The sequence below is a fragment of the Pongo abelii genome, chromosome 4 (assembly GCF_028885655.2).
Source record: "Pongo abelii isolate AG06213 chromosome 4, NHGRI_mPonAbe1-v2.0_pri, whole genome shotgun sequence".
Lineage (NCBI taxonomy): Eukaryota > Metazoa > Chordata > Mammalia > Primates > Hominidae > Pongo > Pongo abelii.
Window position 1 is genome coordinate 43,901,271 of NC_071989.2, and position 20,807 is coordinate 43,922,077.

Genomic DNA, 20,807 nt, shown 5'->3' on the forward strand with positions numbered 1-20,807 from the left:
GCCAAACAACTATGAGGAAGGGGTCAGCGAGCAAACTGACCTAGTGATTAATGCTGAATGTGCTGCAAGCTTGGATTATTATGTTTCTCACCCTCTCTTCTTCTCTGATTAATTTTATAAAGTTTATAGGAACAGTTTCAATAGGAGGAAAAGGAAAGGAGTATGGAGTATTGTGTACATCTTACATAAAGACTAATACATAGGCCAGGTGCGGTGGCTCATGCCTGTAATCCCAGCACTTTGGGAGGCCAAGGCAGATGGATCACTTGAGATCAGAAGTTTGAGACCAGCCCAGCCAACATGGTGAAACCCTGTCTGTAACAAAAAATACTAAAACTAGCCAGGCGTACTGGTGCACACCTGTAATCCCAGCTACTCGGGAGGCTGAGGCACAAGAATCCCTTGAACCCGTGAGGCAAAGGTTGGGGTGAACTGAGATCCTGCCACTGCCCTCCAGCCTGTGTGACACAGTGAGACTCTGTATCAAAGAAAAAAAAAAAAAAAGAAGAAAGAAAGAAAAAAGAAAAAGTTATTTTAAAAAGACTAATAAATGGAAGACAAGTATATTATTGAAAGTTACAGAGATAAAGAAAAATAATTGTAATGAAACATCAAGCACTAGGATTAGGAGAAAGAAGGGAAGAGATAAGCAAAGAAATGATACTTTAAACATTTCATTTGAAATCACAGAAGTAACCACTAGAACTTAAACTTTTTAAAGGATTAAGAAAACCAGGTGCAGTGGCTCATGCCTGTAATCCTAGCACTTTGGGAGGGTGAGATGGGAAGATCGCTTAAGTCCAGGAGTTCAAGACCAGCCTGGGCAACGTAGTGAGACCCTGTCTCTACAGAAAATAATAATTTTTAAAAAATAGCCAGACATGGTGGCACATGCCTGTAGTCCCAGCTACTAGGGAGGCTGAGGTAAAAGGATTGCTTGAGCTCAAGAGGTCAAGACTGCAATGAGCCCAGATTGCCCCACTGCACTCCAGCCTGGGCAACAGAGCAAGACCCTGTCTCAAAAAAAAAGGATTACAAGATGTTGCCTCAAGGATAGGTCTAGGAATAGGGAGGATAGGGTGGGAGGATATTATTTTTATTATAAATTCTGCTGTACTTTTGATTTTGTAAATCACACACCTATATTACTTCAATAAAAATGTTACTTCTCAAAAAGAAAACTTAAAGGATTAACCAGGTGATTTACTCATAATACAGTAACTCATGATATAGTAACAGCATTTACTCTTAGTACAATAATAGTACATAGTACAGTAACAGTGATACAATAATGTTTTACTAAGCACATGCAATAACCTGTAAAATGTAATTTCTTTAAGAATCTGGTTTTGGCTGGGCATGGTGGCTCACGCCTGTTATCCCAGCACTTTGGGAGGCCGAGGTAGGTGGATCACGAGGTCAGGAGATTGAGACCATCCTAGCCAATCCTGGTGAAACCCTGTCTCTACTAAAATACAAAAAATTAGCCAGATGTGGTGATGTGCAACTGTAGTCCCAGCTACTTGGGAGGCTGAGGAAAGGGAATTGCTTGAACCCAGGAGGCAGAGATTGCAGTGAGCCGAGATTGCACCACTGCACTCCAGCCTGGTGACAGAGCAAGACTCTATCTCAAAAAAAAAATAAAAATAAAAAAAAATCTGGTTTCCCAGGCACACTATCTTCAGCAAAGTTTCAATTATTTGCATTGCAGAAAGATCAGTTTTTAAAATATATCATGTAAACCTACTGTCATTCATAACTACCCAACAATTGTGTAGAATTGCAGATCGAACTAGTAAGAAGAAACAAAATGGAAAATAATTCAAGTTGTTAGCTGAAAGAATTAGACACCAGTGTTTTGGTATTTTAACTTTTATTAAGGTTGGTTATCATGGTTAATTAACTTAAAATTGTGGTTTATTAATATTTTAAGTTATTCTCATATTATATTTTATTAATTTTTTCTTATTTAAAAAGCTTGTCTCTGCCACTTACTGTGTGACCTGGGCAAGTCATTTTACCTCTAAGAGCCTCAAGTTTCCTCATCCATAAAGTGGAAATATAAATACAAAGCTTGCAGAAATGTCAGGAAAATAAATAAATTAAATGCTAAATAGTCAATGAGGGATATTAGGCAAAGGCCAGTTTTGGTGGCATTTTAACCTATGGAGACTCAGTGCCTCTGTGTGTCCCATTATCACCTCCAAGACATCCTGGCAACACCACTGCTTGGGACTAGCCAGCAGGGAGGCCCAGGACACCTGCCACCTGATAAAGTGGCTCCTGCTCTCTACTGGCTTCTTGTGAACAATACTGGGCTCTTACCTGTCTCTCTTGAAGACTCTATGGAGAAAAAAGAGGCCAAAAGAGGAATGGCACAATGGTATCAACTCAAACGTGGGAGTCCGGCATGGTGGCTCATGCTGGTAATTCCAGCACTTTGGGAGGCACAGGCGGGTGGATCACTTGAGGTCAGGAGTTTGAGACCAGCCCGGCCAACATGGGAAAACCCCGTCTCTACTAAAAATACAAAAATCAGCGGGGTGTGGTGGCCGGGCACCTGTAATACCAGCTACTTGGGAGGCTGAGGCAAGAGAATCACTTGAACCCGGGAGGCAGAGGTTGCAATGAGCCGAGATTGTGCCACTGCACTCCAGCCTGGGCAACAGAGCAAGACTCTGTCTCAAAAATAACAACCAAACAACAACAAAAACCTGTGAGAAGGGTGGGATAGGAGCTAAAAGATGTAGGCTCCTTGTTTAGGCAGAGCATAAAATCACCACACAGAGGACCGAACTCTGGGTCCCTAACTAGTGCTGCTCCAAGAACTGACTGGGGGAGGCAAAAGGTTCTGGGCAGCAAGGCAGGCTTTTTGTTCTTTTCAGTATCAGAAAATTTCAATCCAAACAACGGTAGCTACTCAAACTAGACGTTCTGAAGTTATATTTAGTTTAAACTTTTCTATTTAGAAAATAAACCCTAATATTTGTGAACTCTAAATGACAAAATAAGTATATGAATTCACATAGGAAATTCTTAACCAAAAACATTAAACCTGAATTTGATCATAAGAAAATAATTAGACCAGGCACTGTGGCTCACACTTATAATCCCAGTATTTTGGGAGGCTAAGGTGGGAGGATCGCTTGAGCCCAGGTGTTTGAGACCAACCTGGGCAAGATAGTGAGACCCTGTCTCTACAAAAAATAAACAAAATTAGCCAGGTGTGGTGGGTATGCACCTTGGTCCCAGACACTCGGGAGGCTGAGGTGGGAGGATTGCTTGAGCCCTAGAGGTTGAGGCTTCAGTGAGCCAAAATCAAAATTGTACCACTGCACTCCAGCCTGGAAGACACAGCAAGACCCTCCCTCAACAAAATAATTTTAAAAATTAAAAAAAAAAGACAGAGGAACTTTCTTGGATTGAAAGATATTAAAGAAAAATAACAATTATTTGCAATATGTATGTCAACATTGATTACTGGAGTGAAAAAAAACTACATAAAATGCTCTCTAAATAGTTGGGAAAATTTGAATATGGAATATATTAGATGAAATTGTTAATTTTTTAGGTATAAAACTGATAAGGTGATTACGTAGAAAAATGTCTTTATTTTAGGGTATGTCAAGTTATAACACCAAAAAGAAACTAGGGGTGAAGTGTCATGATGTTTGCAACTTATTTTCAAATGGTTTAGCAAACAAGATATATTTAAAAAGTTATAATATTTTATATAGAAACACATACAAAGAGAGGAGAGAGAAAGCAAATGTGACACAATATTAACAATGATTAATATTGTGGTGAAAGATATATAGATGTTCATTGTACCATTCTTTTAACTTCTCTGTAAGTTTGGAAAACTATAATTAAAAAGTTGGGAGAAGTTATATCTATATGCTCTTCTTAAAATATCATATGAAGATAAGCACTATCATTATTATTATTATTATTTTTAGAGACAAGGTCTCATTCTGTCACCCAGGCTGCTCACTGCAACCTCAAACTCTCCCAGACTCAAGTGATCCACCTCAGCCTCACATGTGGCTGGGATTATAGGCAAGTACTACCATGCTGAGCTAATTTTTTTTTTGTTTGTAGAAATGAGGTCTCGCTATGTTGCCCAGGCTGGTCTCAAACTCCTGGCCTCAAGTGATCCTCCTGCCTCAGCCTCCCGAAGTGCTAGAATAACAGGTGTGAACCACCGTACCCAGCCAGTATTATCTTTTCATTTCATTTTCCAGTTGAGTATATTATTGGCTACATTTGCATACTGCACAATTGTTCATTTTTTAAAAACCAATATTTTGTTTTGTTCTGTTGTCTACAATAAGGAGAATTCAGATGATAAACTTACAACCAATCATGGCCAAGTCCACTTGAGGAATTGTCTGTAGATTCATCTGTAGACTCTCTAATAAGGAGTTTTATGGCCATATGTTTCGTGCTTCCCCTGATGTGCCCTGTTACTGTTCCTCTTGCCGTGGTGTTTCTTCCTGTGGCAAACATTTCCTTTACCATTTTTCTTGGCAGCTTGCACTTTCATCCACTGCTTAACAGTATGGTTGTGCGGGCTGACACAGATTCTTCTGCGCTTGACATGAAGGCTGTTAGAAAAGGAAGCAAAAGAAAGTCACTGATATAAAACATATATAAATAATCACTTAGTGACTTACATGCAGCTCCCACTTTGGAACACTGTATTCCTAGAGACTAAATTCAGACTAAATTTCTGAATTCAGTGTAGAAATGAAGTGAATTCTCAAGCTGAGCACCACAAGGTTCAATTTTGACTTTACAAACACTGCTGCCTGTGGGTCCTCAGATATCAGGAGAGAGTATTAAAAGAAAGAGGAGGAGAAGAAGGAATTGGATGAGGAGCAGGAGAAGGAGAAAAGGAAGGAGAAAAAAGAGGAAGAAGAAAAGGAGGAAAAGAGACAATAATAAAAACCAAGTGAACCCAACAAAACCAATTCATCCTCACAGCCCATCTCAAACACATCCTTAAGGTTTGTTTGACGTTTTTCTGATCCATAAGGATTTGTAGATTCTCTCAGCTAGATGCCGTCTTTTTTCCCCTCTGATTCTCCACGGTGAGAGTTATCTCTTTTCTGGCACTTAGTTTATTCTGTCTTTTATCTGAGTACTTGTCTCATCTTTCCTACTGGAGTTATGCTCCTTGAAGGAGGAACAGTCTAGAAGTGTCTTGAAAACGCCTTATTCAAAACTTAAACTAATTTAAAATGTAAACTTAATTTAAAACTTAAATTAACAAAACAAAACTAAGATATTCTAGGCATTTGTTAACATTTTAATATGATATAGATCTATGCCACAGTTCAGAATGTGTTTTCATTTTCATTTTTCTTTTCTTTTTTTTTTTTTTTTTTTTAGTGAGATGGAGTTTCGCTCTTGTCACCCAGGCTGGAGTGCAATGGCGTGATCTCGGCTCACTGCAACTTCCACCTCCTGGGTTCAAGTGATTCTTCTGCCTCAGCCTCCCGAGTAGCTGGGATTACAGGTGTGCACCACCACACCCAGCTAATTTTTGTATTATTAGTAGAGAGGGGGTTTTACCATGTTGGCCAAGCTGGTCTTCAACTCCTGAACTCAGGTGACCCACTCGCCTCAGCCCCCAAAGCACTGGAATTACAGACATGAGCCACCGTACCTGGCTCATTTTCATTTTTCTATATGAAGTTTTCACAGTGGGCTGGGAGAATGCTACAGCATGCACAGTTTCTGGTAACTAGAAGAATTTTTTTTGTTGAAAAAGATATTGGTGACTTATAATTTCCCCATGAGGGGTCATCAGCTCTTATCAAATGTCACAAATCCTGCTGGCTCTACATATACAATATTTCTGTATCCAGATAAATTGAAACTCCTGACCCTGTTATTCAGGGAAAAAACAGAGGTGGAGTAGAGAGTAAGCTGCTATTTTTCTAGATGACCCAAGTTGAATCTTTTTCAGCTAATGTAGGGACTCCTGAAATGGGAGAAAAGTGGGGAGAATGGGGAGAAAGTTATAAATGAGCTTTAACATAATAAAGCCAGCATGTGGGGAATATTAATAAGAGCACAATATATTCCCTATGTATATTAGATAGAGAGTCTTCAAAAAAAAAAGCCTAATTCTCACTATGGTCAGTTGGTTTGCTATCATAGGAGAAAATGTGGCTGTAGCACTGCTGCGTAGGAAACAAAAACAAACAAACAAACAAAAAACTGGCACTGAAGCTCCTACCCTTTCCAAAGGACTAAAACTCTTGCCTATCCCTGTGATGTTAGAAAAAAACTGAGCAGATAAAGATTTTAGTGACATGCAGGCCGGGCACGGTAGCTCACACCTATAATCCCAACACTTTGGGAGGCCGAGACAGGAAGATCACCTGAGGTTGGGTGATCGAGACCAGCCTGGCCAACATGGTGAAACCCTGTCTCTACTACTAAAAATACAAAAATTAGCTGGGCATGGTGGCATGCACCTGTAATCCCAGCTACTTGGGAGGCTGAGGTAGGAGAATCGTTTGAACCCGGTAGGCAGAGGTTATAGTGAGCCGAGATCGTGTCACTGCACTCCAGCCTGGACAACAAGAGGGAAACTCTGTCTCAAAAAGAAAAAAAAAAAGATTTCTGTGACATGCAGATAAGCCCATAAGTTACACAGGAAAGACCTAGGATTCAAGTCCATTATAAAAATAAGAGAGATGGGATTCAGGGAGGGGCATTGGCACTGCGGCTGAAGGAGAGAACCAGATGGAAGAGATATAGACAGAGGATTCAGAAAGGTGGAGGACCATAGGAAAACAGGCAACAACTAGCATATGGGCTTTTTCAAAGACTTGCTGGTGAGGCAACCTCTCAGTGTAATTCAACTGGGGAAAAAAATCAGCTACCAGAATACAGCTCCCAAATCTGAGATCCTATGATGTTTTAGAATCCTGAAGTTTAAAAACTTCTTAAATCTCTACTTGGATCCCATGTATTTTCCACCAGGATAGAAAGAGATGAAGTAATGTTGGAAAGGGGGCTGGCCTATTCCACACTCCTTCCCCTACTCGCAATTCCATAGTATGCTGATGGGCACCAATCTCCACCTTCCCAATGGTGAGTTTGTAGGTGGAGAGTTTTGACTGTAAGAAATCCTGAGGCCAACCCCCTGATTTTTTTTTTTTTTCTTAACCCTCAGGAGGATAGCTGGAGATAGTCTGATGGACGTAAAGGGGTGGTCCTGCCATAGAGATTATACCTTTAATATCCCTTAAACTTTATTTCTTTACCCATTCCTCTAAACACAATGCCTCACAACCACATCTGAAACACTACTCAAGCCTTCCAGATAATTCTATTTAAAAACCTCAAATTTTCTCACAACAAAAAATGTCTGTTTGATTCAAGAATCCTCAGGCCTCTGCCTAACATAAACAATTTTTTTTTTTTTTTTTTTGAGACGGAGTCGCCCAGGCTGGAGTGCAGTGGCGCGATCTTGGCTCACTGCAAGCTCCGCCTCCTGGGTTCACGCCATTCTCCTGCCTCAGCCTCCCGAGTAGCTGGGGCTACAGGTGCCTGCCACCACGCCCGGCTAATTTTTTTGTATTTTAGTAGAGACGGGGTTTCACCGTGTTAGCCAGGATGGTCTCGATCTTCTGACCTCGTGATCCACCTGCCTCAGCCTCCCAAAGTGCTGGGATTACAGGCGTAAGCCACCGTGCCTGGCCATGATAAACAACCTTTTATTGTATTTATGTTCAGAAACATCCAGAAGCTCATTAATGGAGTCACTGTAGAGGAGTTTGAACAAGAAAACTGCTGTCTCAGGCATCAAAAACTACAATGACCATTTATAAGGTATGAAACAAAGGACCTATTTCTAGGCAGAAAAGAAAAAGAAGCCTAGTAAGTTTACCGTACGTTGATTTATATTAATTAATTGTTACTAGTAATACATGCTACTTGGGAATTACATTTCCAGTGTTAGCAATGCTTTCTGCATCTTAAACACTTTCTCAAATCTTAAAGTCTTTATACCCAGTCAGGGATAAGGGACTACATTTTAGATAGGTAAAGACATGCTCCATACTAAACTAATCTGCAAACAAGATAATCTTTATCTATTTATGTTGAACATCAGGAAACACAACAGATAGGATCTGTAATTTATGGTTAAAAAATACTACAGAGTTAAATTTAATTTTATTTGGGATTAGGTCATAACAACTCTGTATTTTTCAGCTTTCTTAGCACAGAGAGGTCAATTTACAAATTGTGCTTGAATAAAGTAAATATTTTTAGATCCAACTGATTGGCTTCCTAGTTCCTCTTTAATTAAAATTGAGTCCTTTTTAAAATGAAGACTTATGTTTCTGATTATATTTTCCCTTATCACAGAAAAACATCATTTCTGTTCTTATGCCTTTCAGATCTCTGACACCTGCTTATCCCAAAGAAACATCCCTGAAAATCCTGTTACCAATACCTTCCCTGGATAACCTCCAGAATCTCTTATACACCCACAGAAACTTCCTCTGTTTTTTTCCTCCAAGTCTTTCTGGGAGTCCTATTGGAGCCCTTACAAGCTTCAAGCTTCAAGTCTGAGGTGATATATGCCAATGAGGTGGAAGGAATTGAGAGGAGTTGAAAATTTGGAGTTTCTCAGAGCAACTGGAGCAGGTTCAGACAGATTTAGTGCAGCTGGGTCCACTCAACACAAATATCCAGCTGTTTCTAACTACCTAGAGCATTGTCTATCCATGCATTGTCTATGAATTTTTTACTTCCCAACTATTACCAACAATATTCTTTAAGATTAAATAAAAGACTGGTAGAATCTCGCCCAGACATGTACCAAGGAATTTTTCAAAGAAGTTGGGAACTTGGAGCACCCCTCAGAATCCTCATTGGTATGTAGCCCCTGGAGTGCCACAGGTGATGCTGGTTCCCAATGACTAAACCACCTGAGCCAGTGGAGCCACGTGGTGGCTTGAACTCAGGAGATGCTGAGAAAATTCTCAGTCTTCTCCCTTCTCCCACAAAGACATTCATGCTTAATACAAATTTGGATCAAGAATTGTTTCCTCCCCTACATCTGACCCTGAGTGTGATCTTTAAACTTTATTCGATCTCAGAAACTTTGAGAATCTTATAAAACCTATGGACCTTCTAAAAATGCTCACAGGTTCATACACAAAAATTTCAGGAAGTTCACAGCCCCTAACCTGATGAAAGTCTATCAACAGACATCTTACAAACTCTTCCTCTGAACTTTTGAGAACCCTTATCTTGGAGCAGTTTTTCCTCAAAATTGAATAATGGATAAATTCCTCTGAAAGGGGGGAAAATATATTTCAAGTTCCAGAGATCATCTCAAATCATTAAGATGATCTTCAGAACCCAGCTGGATAAAGAGTCCCTTCGAGACTCTAGGCAGACAGAACCCATTTTGTCACCACTGCATCCCCAGCATATAGAACAGTGCTTGGCACATAATCGTTAATTCATAAGTATTTGTTGAATTCACTGAAAGAATAAGGTTTCTGAGTGACTCAGGAGCTCAGGCATAAGCAATGGGTTTATTTATAGGCCAAAGAAAGGAGCACCAAATGACTCACTAGCATCACCTGGAGCCACAAATGGTGTTAAAACCAGCATGCCAGGGAGATGCCTGATACTCGGATGCAGTAGAGTTTGGAGAGGGCATTTTATGGTTGGTCCCACCACTGCTTTAGAATGACATTGGAGGTATACAGTGTTCTGAACTAAGAGACCTGGGTTCACATCCTGTTTCTGCAATTCACGAGCTGTACACAAGTGAACCGTGTAACCTGAGTCACAGCTTTCTCCTGTGTATGATTGGGAGATCATTTATGCTTTCCTCACAGCATTGTTGTCAGAATCCAGATTTACTAAATACCAATGCAGTTCAGATGTTAGAGCCTCCATAGAAATGTTAAGTACATATACAAACAAAGCTTTTAATAACTGAGCCAGGGGCAGGGGTGGGAGGCTTCACCGTGAACCAACACCACAAAATCAAAAGCAGAGATTGGATTGGCATTTGTGATTGGATTGCATATAGCACTGCGGCAGGTATAGATATTTCCACGCTTCTTTTTGAACCTTTTCTTTTGTTTTTCTTTGCCTTTTTTGTTGTTGTGGTGGTGGTGGTTTTTTGAGACAGGATTTAACTCTGTCACCCAGGTTGGAGTGCACTGGCATGATCACGGCTCACTGCAGCCTCGAACTGGGCTCAACGATCCTCCCATCTCAGCCTCCCAAGTAGCTGGGACTACAGGTGCACGCCACCACGCCTGGCTAATTTTAAAGTTTTTTGTAGAGATGGGGTCTCGCCATGTTGCCCAGGCTGGTCTTGAACACCTGGGCTCAAGCGATACCCCTGCCTTGGCCTCTCAAAGTGCTGGGATTACAGGCATAAACCACCACATCCGGCCTACCTTTTTGAACCTTATAATATGCTCCTGATGAATTCATAAAGTAGAAATGACAGCAACCCATATACTAAAAAAGGTTAAAAGCCATGAAATATAACAGAGTTATCTTTTGTTTGGGGTTTTGTTTTGCCTGGGAAAGTCATGAACACTTCTTGGTGACTGGGGGAATTTAGTCCTAACCACAGCACTACAGGGTGGAAGTAGATGGTGTGCTGGTATGGGGCTCAGGACATCTTTGGACAGAGAGACTATGCATTTACTCCAGGGAGCCTGGGGCCTAACGGACAGAATATTTACTCTTCCCTCCCTTGTTTGGATGATTGTTTGTATGTTGTAATCAAGCAAAGCCTTTCCAACCTATTATTCATTGGTCAGGGAAATAATCACTGTGCAGGTTTAGACCTCCCGGCTGAAGAGCACTCACATGACAGCAGCCAAGTCACAATCCCCATCAGCTCTCTGGATGCGACACATATTCACTCTTTCCAGGAGCCTTCTGGAAATATGAGGTGAAACCTCCGTGCAACAGCTGGAGGCAATGGGAAGTATGGCTAAAAGAAGAAAAGAAAGAAAATGTTAAATCTTACGGTTTATAGAACACTGGCATGGTTCTCATTTTAAAGATTTCAGAGAAACAATGTTAATCCACACAAACAAGGGGCAAACATGGCTTTGTGAATACAGACTTGGGGCAGGACATGTTCCCACTTTCTGGAATTTAAGCTGTATTTGTGAAAGAGAAAATGTAAATTTAGGCAAAGACACAAAACAAGTGAAAGAGATGAAAAGAGTTACAGACAAGGATTCTGGTGGTACTGCAGACTGATCAAAGATGAAAGGAGTGAGGTCAACACGGTGTTTCATGCATTTTGGAACTGGAAAAGCATCATTCGTTCAGCAAACATTTATTGATTACCCATTCTGTGACAGGCCCTGAGCTCTGCATTCAAAGTCAAAATAAACAAGGCATAATCTGTCCTTGTGATGCTTAATAGTCCAGTGGGAGGCAGGCCATAATAATCCCAACACAGCAAAATAAGTGTTAAAGAGTTATGTTCAAAGGGTTATGGGATTATACATGAAAGAAGCCAGATTCAAAAGGCCATACTGTATGATTCCCTTTATATGAAAGATCCAGAATGGGCAAATCCATAAAGACAGAAAGTAGATTAGTGGTTGCCAGGGGCTGGGGGGCTAAGGGATGGAGAGGGACAAATGAAAGGAGGGGACATGGAGTGACTGCGAACAGGTACAAGATCTCTTTTTGGAGTGATGATAATGTGCTGGAATTAGATATTGATGATCACACAATCCTGTGAATATATTGAAGACCACTGAATTTTATACTTTAAAATGGAAAATTTTATGGTGTGTGAATACTGGTTGTTCCTACATTTATTAATGCATTTATTTCCTAAAACTAATTGTTTCTTTCTTTAGCTATGCTGTGCTGCCTGAGTCAAACTCTTAATATCCTGAACAAGGTATTGGGTTTATCCACGTATCCACCCATTCATCCACCCATCTCACTATATGTGAATCACTATGCTAGACCCTGAAGGTAGAAAGATGAAAGATTACTAGCCTCAAAGATTAGCTGTGACCCAAGCAACTCTAATAGGAAACGTACTTTCAGAAGCATGGTAGCAATTAAGAATCACAAGAAAATCTGTCTGTTTAGGAATTTGAGTTATTTGAGTGCTGATATCAATTCAAACAGTCTTAACCCAGAAGAGTACCGGGGGCCTATATATACTTAGTAAACTGGATTGCATTTCTCAAATATTAATATAAACGTAGGATGGGCTTAGCTGGAGATCACTTGATCTAAGTCACATTAACTATAAAAAGGCAAGAAGCAGGCCAGCATTTATTACATGTTAGTAGGTGCAACTAGTGCCCTCCAGAGGAAGCAGAAAATATGAGGCCAGGAAACAACTTTGGAGAGAACATGGGAAGTTAGGCAATGGAGAATGTAAACTGGGTAGTTCTGAATAGGGCAACTGTAAAATCCTGTTAGATAACATCGCCCCCTAGAGGTTCCCTCCTGCAGCCTCCTGTCAGAATAGTTCCATTTTTAAAAAGCCATCAGCTACTTCCCTTTATTTCAATTATGACTCCAGAATTTCTATATAGGAGAGAGTTTGGTGTGTCAATTAGGCTGAAAAAGATGATTATGTGACATTTATTCAGCATTTACATAGTTTTGTTCAGATGATACTGAACGATGGTTGTTGGAGAGGTTGTTGGGGGAGGCAAGCTGATAAGAGATCGGGGAGGCCAAAACCTGTCTGCAAAGACCACCTTGGTCAGGTATATAATGGAAAATAACCAGCTTATGTTCCAGAATTGGAGTTCACACAAACACAAATCTGTATGATGGAGAAGGGGTTCCCCTGAAGAGAAATATGTGACTATTACTGAAAATAAGAGAAGTCTTGCAGAGTGGGCTTAATAAAGCAGCGGAGTCCAGAGGTATGAACGAGCAAGGATCTGAGGTATAATGCAAGACTTTGCCTGATCCACCCCCAACTGCCTCCCTAACCCCTCCTAGAGGTGCTCCCTTTGCTTTGGGAAGGACAAAGCCCAATAGATCCACCTGGGAATTTCTCTGAAAAGTGATTTGTGAGATCAGCAGATGCGTTTCTCAGCTGGCCTGAGAAGCAGGCACTGAGGTCAGCTCTCTGGAGAAGTGGGCAACTGCCAGTGGGTTTCAAATGGATCCGGAGCAGCTGCCCAACAGAGGAACCACAAAACTGGGAGTAAGGGTTCTGATTATGCAAGGGATCATCCCTCCTACACTATCAGACCAACTTCCCCCAGACTCTTAGAGGGAAAGTACCCTTCTCCAGGACCCACTATTTGAGAATTGTCAAGAATATTTGGATTGAGAAATCCTGCAGCAACTTTGTAATTACTGCCAGGCAAGAAAGTGGGAACCCAGAACATCACAATTTCTACTCACCAGCCAGTGAAGCCCAGAGTATAGGAGTTCCATGGGTATCATCTGATGTGTCTATGCAGTGAATTGAAATCAGTATTTAAATCATATTTGAATCAGTTTGCTCTGGCATTTTTGAGATTGTATCAACTTTTGCTCCATTAAAAATAATGGTGTGCTTCTGTAGAGTGTGTGTGAAAGAAAGTAGGGGGAAAACATTTCTAACATAAGAGAAAATGTGGCAAGGGCTATGTGATAAACAGAATGGTATCTGGAACACTAAAAGGCAGAAGCGATAAATTATAGAGACTTGGGTCCATCTTTATCAAGGTGGTGGCATTTAAGCTGAAAATGTGAAAAATGGATAGAATATGAATAGGGCAGTAAATATAGAGGAGACAGTGGGTGTAAAGATACAAATGTGGAAAAAGGCAGATTCATGCAAATTTGGTTGGAATATAGAATTTATGAATGTAAGTTGTAGGAGGATGACATGAAAAGTATTTTGAGGCCAGACAGCTTTATATTTTATACCAATAACACAAGTTCAGTAATCTTTTTCTATGGAAACTTTAAAAATCAAGACATGACAATTCACCTAAACTAATACTTCAGTGGAAATGTAGATGTGAATAAATAAATGACGACTTTACTACTATTCCCCTTTCCTTGTGAAATATTTCAACACAGAGGAACTACCAAGAATAATAAAAACACCTATATACTCATCACCCAAATGTTATTAATGTTCAATCTTTTCCATATTTGCCTTCAGTCTTATTTTTAAGTAACTGTTTCCAGTACTTTACTGTTACAAGCAAGGCTACAACAAACATCCTAATGATAACAGACATTTTTTGAGTTCTTACTGTGTGCCAGGCACTAGTGTAACTGCCATGTGTGAATTAATTTACATAATCTACACAGCAACTATATGCAGAAGGAAGTATATTAATCACCATTTTATAAATGGGTAATAATATGCAGAAAAACTACATAACTTCCCCGAGATCAAAGGGCCAAGAAATAAATAGTAGGGCTGGAATTTGAATACATACATTCTGGCACTTTTTAGACCTTTTCGTTATACTTTATTTGCTTTTCTAGATGTCTCTTTGAGGCTTGTGTGAGAATTTCTCTACAGCAGTGGTTCTCAGACTTTAATGTGTATCAAAATCAAATCCCTCTCTTACCTCAGGTTTCTGATTCAGTAAATCTGAGGGGAGGCTTGAACATTTGCATATCTTATTATTTATTTATTTATTTATTTATTTATTTTTGAGATGGAATCTTACTCTGTCACCAAGGTTGGAGTGCAGTGGCGTGATCTCGGCTCATTGCAACCTCCACTTCCTGGGTTCAAGAGATTCTCCTGCCTCAGCTTCCCATGTAGCTGGAATTAAAGGTGTGTGCCACCACGTCTGGTTAATTTTTGTATTTTTGGTAGAGACGGGGTTTCACCATGTTGACCAGGCTGGTCTTGAACTCCTGACCTCAAGTGATCTGCCTGCCTCGCCCTTCCAAAGTGCTGAGATTACAGGTGTGAGCCACTGTGCTGGGCCAATATTTGCATATCTAATAACTTCCCTGGTGATGCTGATACTGCTAGTCCTGGAACACACTTGGAGAACCACTGTTCTTGGAAAACAGATTCACACATGGAATTGCTAGGTTGTAGGATATATGCATCTTTAACTATATTTCATACCAGCAAATTGCTCTACAAAGTGATTATACCAATTTACACTCATACCTGCAGTTGATGAGAGTTCCATTTCTGCGCATCCTCAACAACTTTTCATAATGTCGTTTTAAAATGTTGCCAATCTGATGGGGTTGAAATTGTACCTTAATGTGGCTTCATTTGTGTTCCCCTATTGGTAAGTTATTAATCATTTACATTTTCTCTTTGAATTGCCAAATCTTATTTTTGCCAGCTTTTTTTTACCTTGATTTTTAAAAAATTATTTATAAGAACTCATAAAATACTTGGGATACTAATCTCTTCTCAGTAATTAGAAAATATTTTCTCCCCCTTGGTAAGTGTATCTTTTAACTTTGAAGTATTTCCTTACAGTTTGCTATTTATGTCTTATTTAGCAAATCCTCCCATAGTCAGATGTCATAAAAATAACATAATAATAATTTTGTTTTAAAAAGCAAAGCTTTTTTACCCCTGTAATTTATTTTTTATAGATTGTGAGTCAGAAAAAAGTTTTTGAATAAGAATACCTATTGTCTCAGAACTATAGTGGTAAATGAAATTTTTTTCTCCATTTACAAAGGGCAAAGAAACCATTTCCCCTTTATTCCATACTTTTAAAAATGTATGTATTTTTTACTTAAAAAGTCTTTTAAAAAGACGGGGGTCCTGCCATGTTGCCCAGGCTGGTCTCCAAGTCCTGGACTCAAGGGATCCGCTCACCTTGGCCTCCTCAAATGTTGGGATTACAGGCATGAGCCACCACACCCATCCCTTTCTTCCATTTTTTTTTTTTTTCTTTCTTTTTTTCTGAGACAGAGTATCACTCTGTTGCCCAGGCTGGAGTGCAGTGGCGCAATCTCGGCTCACTGCAACCTCCACCTCCTGGGTTCAAGCGATTCTCCTGCCTCAGCCTCCCAAGTAGCTGGGACCACAGGCGCCCGCCACCATGCCCAGCTAATTTTTGTATTTTTAGTAGAGGTGAGGTTTCACCATGTTGGCCAGGTTGGTCTTGAACTTCTGACCTCAAATGATCCACCCACCTCAGCCTCCCAAAGTGCTGGGATTACAGGTGTGAACCACCGCACCTGGCCTCCTTTCCTCCATTCTTAAGATGAGGTTCTTTAAAGACATAGTGTATCTTAATCTTTACTTTTGGATTGAGATAAATCTCTACAAGGATTAAGCCCACTCTTCAGTTTTTGTAATAATAGCTATATATATCCAAGGCCAAGGGCCAAATAACCTCCAGATGTATTTTTAAAAACACCTCTGGATTTAGCTCAGGGTCTCTCACAAGACGTGTAGCAACTGTCACAAGGTGTGACCCTTTTATCTTTTGAGGAGGTGAGAAGTTATTCTTTCTTCTGCTATGCTATATAAAATTCTGTTCCAATTTCATAGTCACTTTTGTGCTGCCGTACATGCTTGTAAATATGTTAATGCTTACTCAGTAATACTTTTTTTTTCTCTTCTGTATTGGTACAGAGGAATCTTTCATTGGCAGGATTGTTCTCTTTCCATAACAGAACCACGCCATCTCACTGATATGCAGACACTCCTTAAATCTTCAAGTTTACACATACACATAGGTCTGTTTCTGGGCTTTTTCTTCTGTCTCATGTTCTACTTATTGATCCCTGCATCAATTCCACATGTCTCAACTAAGACACTTTTTAATAAGTCTCAAAACTTGATACAATAAGTCTCCCCACCCAATTTATTCTTCAAAATTGTCTTGGCTGTTCTTGATCCTTTACCTTTTAGATAAATTTTAGAATCAGTTTGCTTAGTTCTTTAAGAATTTCAGGAATTGTGGTTGGAAATGCACTAAATTTACAACTAAGATCTGAAATATACTGTCTTCCCATTCATAAATACGGAATTATCTATCTATTCAGATTTTCTTGGTCCTCCAAGATCTTTATGAAGAAAATGATAAGATAATGTCATATATCTTAGATCTATATTTAGGTACCTTATATATTTTGTTGTATCGTGAATGAACTCTTTAAAAATACTTTTTTCTAATTAGTTAATTTTTATGTATAAGAATTGGATTAATTATTTAATGTTGCTCTTGTATCCAGCAACCTTGCTGAATTTTTTTATTTGTAATAGTTTGGAGTAGATACTCTGGTTTTATAGGTAAATCGTCATTTTTATCTCTTTCTTCTCAATTCCTGTGTAGGAAATAAAGGATTTTTCTCTTTTAAAATCTGTTACTTTGCTAAATGCCTAGAACAGTACCTAGCCCATTGAAAGTTTTAAATTGCTGTGGTGGATTAATCTATTTTCTTCCTTGCCCTCCTGGGATAAACCATACTTATTCATAATATATTAATTTTTATATCTTGTATAAGATTTGCTATTTATTAAGATTTTTGCACCTCTGTTCATAAATTAATCTATACTTTTATACTCTGTTACCATCCTTCCATGTTTTGGGTATTAAGGATATGTTAATCTCAACAATGCATTGGGTAGTTTTCTCTGTTCATCCATCCTTTGAAAGAGTTTGTATAAGATAAAGATTTTCTGTTCCTCCAATTTTTGGTAAAACTTAAAAAACTATCTAGGCCTGGTGTCTGAGGAAAGATGTTTAAGTTGGATTTGTTATTGGCTTACTTGTATATAATATATATATATATATATTCACATATATATATATTTATTATTTTTCCAAGAAATTGTTCATTTTATCCACAGTTTCTACTTTATTCTCACAAAGTGTCATATCTTTATCTCACTGTATTTGCAGTCATGACTCCTTTTTTAAATTCTTAGTGTTTGAAGTGAAGGTTCTTGTGCAAAGTTTGAGCCAGGTGTGGTGGCTAATACCTATAATCCCAGTACTTTGGGAGACTGAGGTGGGAGGATTGCTTGAGGCCAGGAGTTCAGGACCAGCCTGGGCAACATAGTGAGACCCTGTCTCTACAAAAAAATTAAAAGATTAGCCAGGCGTTGTGGCCCACCTACTTGGGAGGCTAAGGCAGGAGGATCGCTTGAACCCAGGAGTTGGAGGCTTTGATCCTGCCATTGCGTTACAGGAAAGGGGTCCCCATCGAGACCCCAAGAGAGGGTTCTTGGATCTCGTGCAAGAAAGAATTTAGGGCCAGTCCGCAGTGCAAAGTGAAAGCAAGTTTATTAAGAAAGCAAAGGAATAAAAGAATGGCTACTTCATAGAGCAGCCCTGAGGGTGGCTGGTTGCCCATTTTTACGGTTATTTCTTGATGATATGCTAAACAAGGAGTTGACTATTCATGCCTTCCCCCCCGCCCTTTTTTTTTTTTTTTTTTTTTTGAGACTGAGTAACGCTCTGTTGCCCAGACTGGAGTGCAGTGGCGCGATCTCTGCTCACTGCAAGCTCCGCCTCCCGGGTTCACGCCATTCTCCTGCCTCAGCCTCCCGAGTAGCTGGGACTACAGACGCCCGCCACCACACCCGGCTAATTTTTGTATTTTTAGTAGTGATGGGGTTTCACCGTGTTAGCCAGGATGGTCTCGATCTCCTGATCTCGTGATCCGCCCGCCTCTGCCTCCCAAAGTGCTGGGATTACAGGCGTGAGCCACTGCGCCCGGCCCATACCTCCCCTTTTGAGACCAAATCGGGTAACTTCCTGACGTTGCCATGGCATTTGTAAACTGTCATGGGGCTGATGGGAGTGTAGTAGTGAGGGCGACCAGAGGTTACCCTTGTGGCCATTTTGGTTTTGGTAGGATTTAGCCGGCTTCTTCACTGCAACCTGTTTTATTAGCAAGGTCTTTTATGACCTGTATTTTGTGCTGACCTATCTCATCCTGTGAGTTAGATGGGAATGCAGCTTAGTAGGTTTCAGCCTCATTTTACCTAGCTCTTATTTTAAGATAGAGTTGCTCTGGTTCACTCGCCTCTGACAATTGCATTGCAGCCTGGGCGACTGACACCTTGTCTCTAACAATAAATAAATGTTTGGCTCTAAGCTTAGAAACAAAGCATTCAACTCATGGGTTAAAGAGGAAACCACAAAATCTTATTCTGGAAAATCGTAAAAGTACTATTTATTATAATGGGTGGGGTACAGTTAAATTTAGCCCTAAATGCATTTATTTAAAACACATACACGAAAAAAACGTGTGTTCAACTAAAAACCCGGAAAAGGAAAATCAGAGGAAACAAAGCACGAGAAAAAAAAAAAAGAGAAAGAACGAAAAAAGAAAAGCACGACGTTATGGCGCTTTGCGGCTGTCGCGCTGCTCGTATCTGTAGTCGTGGCTACCGTGGACCAGGGAGACTGAAGTGGAAACAGCGGTAGCAGAAGCAGAGAGCAAGGAAGAGCGCGGGAAGTGCAGAGCGACAGCAACAAGAAAGGGGTGGCGCGGGACGTCGTTTACCTGGGCGACGTCAAGACGCCCTTCCGGCCTCTGCGCGTGCGCAACCTGCTTGGCGCCACTGACCTGGTGAGGAGGCTTCTTTAAGGCCGTGGACTGTTCCTACCGGCGCGCGGAGAGGATCGGCGTGAAGAAGCTGGCAAAGTATAACAAATACTACGCGAAGGGTAGGGTGGAGTCCCAGGCAGCGCGTGACGGCCGGATGCCCAGACGCCCACGTCGCCCGCAAGCGCACGCCTGGAACCGGGGAAGCCGGCTGGGGCGCCCAGGACCAGGCCTAGCCTACCGCGGGCTGCCCTTCACAGAGCTGCAGGAGAAAACTAGTTGTATTGTGCACGCATTCCCTAACCCTTACTAGTTTTTTTTTTTTTTTTTAGTTGATCGGTCAGCTTTTGATGCGGATGTGTTAAAATCTCCCACTGTTATTGGGATTATGCCAGTTTTTTTTTTTCTTGCATTTCTGTCTACTTATGTGATATAACACTTGGGGTTATGTTTTCAGACGCCCAAGTACCCTCCTGGTCCACAGCCAGGATTAAAATGAGGCACGAGCCTCAGGTGCAGAATTTAAGGGACCGCCAAAAGAACTCCGTAATGAAGATACGCAATATTTGGTTGCAATATTTTAAAAAATAAAAATTAATGCCAAAAAGTCTATGATTAGTAAAATGCTGCAATTTTAAATAAAAACAAAATCTGACTGCATTTTCACGACTCGATCACCTCTCTTGCCTCACAGGAGTCTGGGCCCTAGAGATAGCTTTTCTGTGAAGTGAACTTTTTTATCTTTCGGTTAAGATTCCTCTATTTCTACTATAACTTTTTGCTTAAATCATATTTTTCTGTTATTGACATTGCTACACTAATCTTTTGGTTTGTATTCATTTATTCTTTTTTGCATTTTTAAATCCTTTTTCTTTGGTTTTTATTCTTTCTGTTGGAAAGGTATTTTCTGTATTTCGTTTATTAATATTTTTCTACTAAAAGTTTAGGCTGAGTTGGGTCAAGAAAAAGCTCCCTTGGGAAAAATGTCTACAATATCTAGTACTGACATGTTTCTTTTTGAATTGTAGAAGTGTGTTATTTTACTAATTAAAGTGATTGTCACATCAGTAAAATTCTAGAAGCATTTATAGGGTGCTGCCTGCATTGTATCAGTCTTTGTAACAGACACCGAGTATATAAGAATTAATAAGTCATAGTACCTGCCCTCAGGGCGCCTACAATTAGCAATTAGCAGACTTTTTTTTTTTTTTTCCCTTTAGATAGGATCTTGCTCTGTCACCCAAGCTGGAGTGCTGGAGTGCAGTAGTACAAACACAGCTAACTGCAGCCTTCACCTC

The 20,807-nt window shown here is 40.1% G+C and overlaps 1 protein-coding gene across 2 annotated transcripts; it reads right to left on the reverse strand.

Moving 5' to 3' along the window:
* Positions 1-1,856: 1,856 nt before the first annotated feature.
* Positions 1,857-20,162, reverse strand: CCL28 (C-C motif chemokine ligand 28). Of its 2 annotated transcripts, none has more exons than XM_024247318.3 (3): positions 19,531-20,162; positions 10,876-11,002; positions 1,857-4,607 (listed from the first exon to the last, which is right to left on the reverse strand). In XM_024247318.3, the coding sequence occupies exons 2-3, from the start codon at positions 10,923-10,925 to the stop codon at positions 4,415-4,417; spliced, it is 243 nt and encodes an 80-aa protein (XP_024103086.1). In that variant the 5' UTR covers positions 10,926-11,002; positions 19,531-20,162; the 3' UTR covers positions 1,857-4,414. The 2 variants fall into 2 exon arrangements, with proteins under 2 accessions (XP_024103086.1, XP_024103087.1); XM_024247319.3 differs by having other exon boundaries at positions 19,468-19,567.
* Between the last annotated feature and the right edge of the window lie 645 nt (positions 20,163-20,807).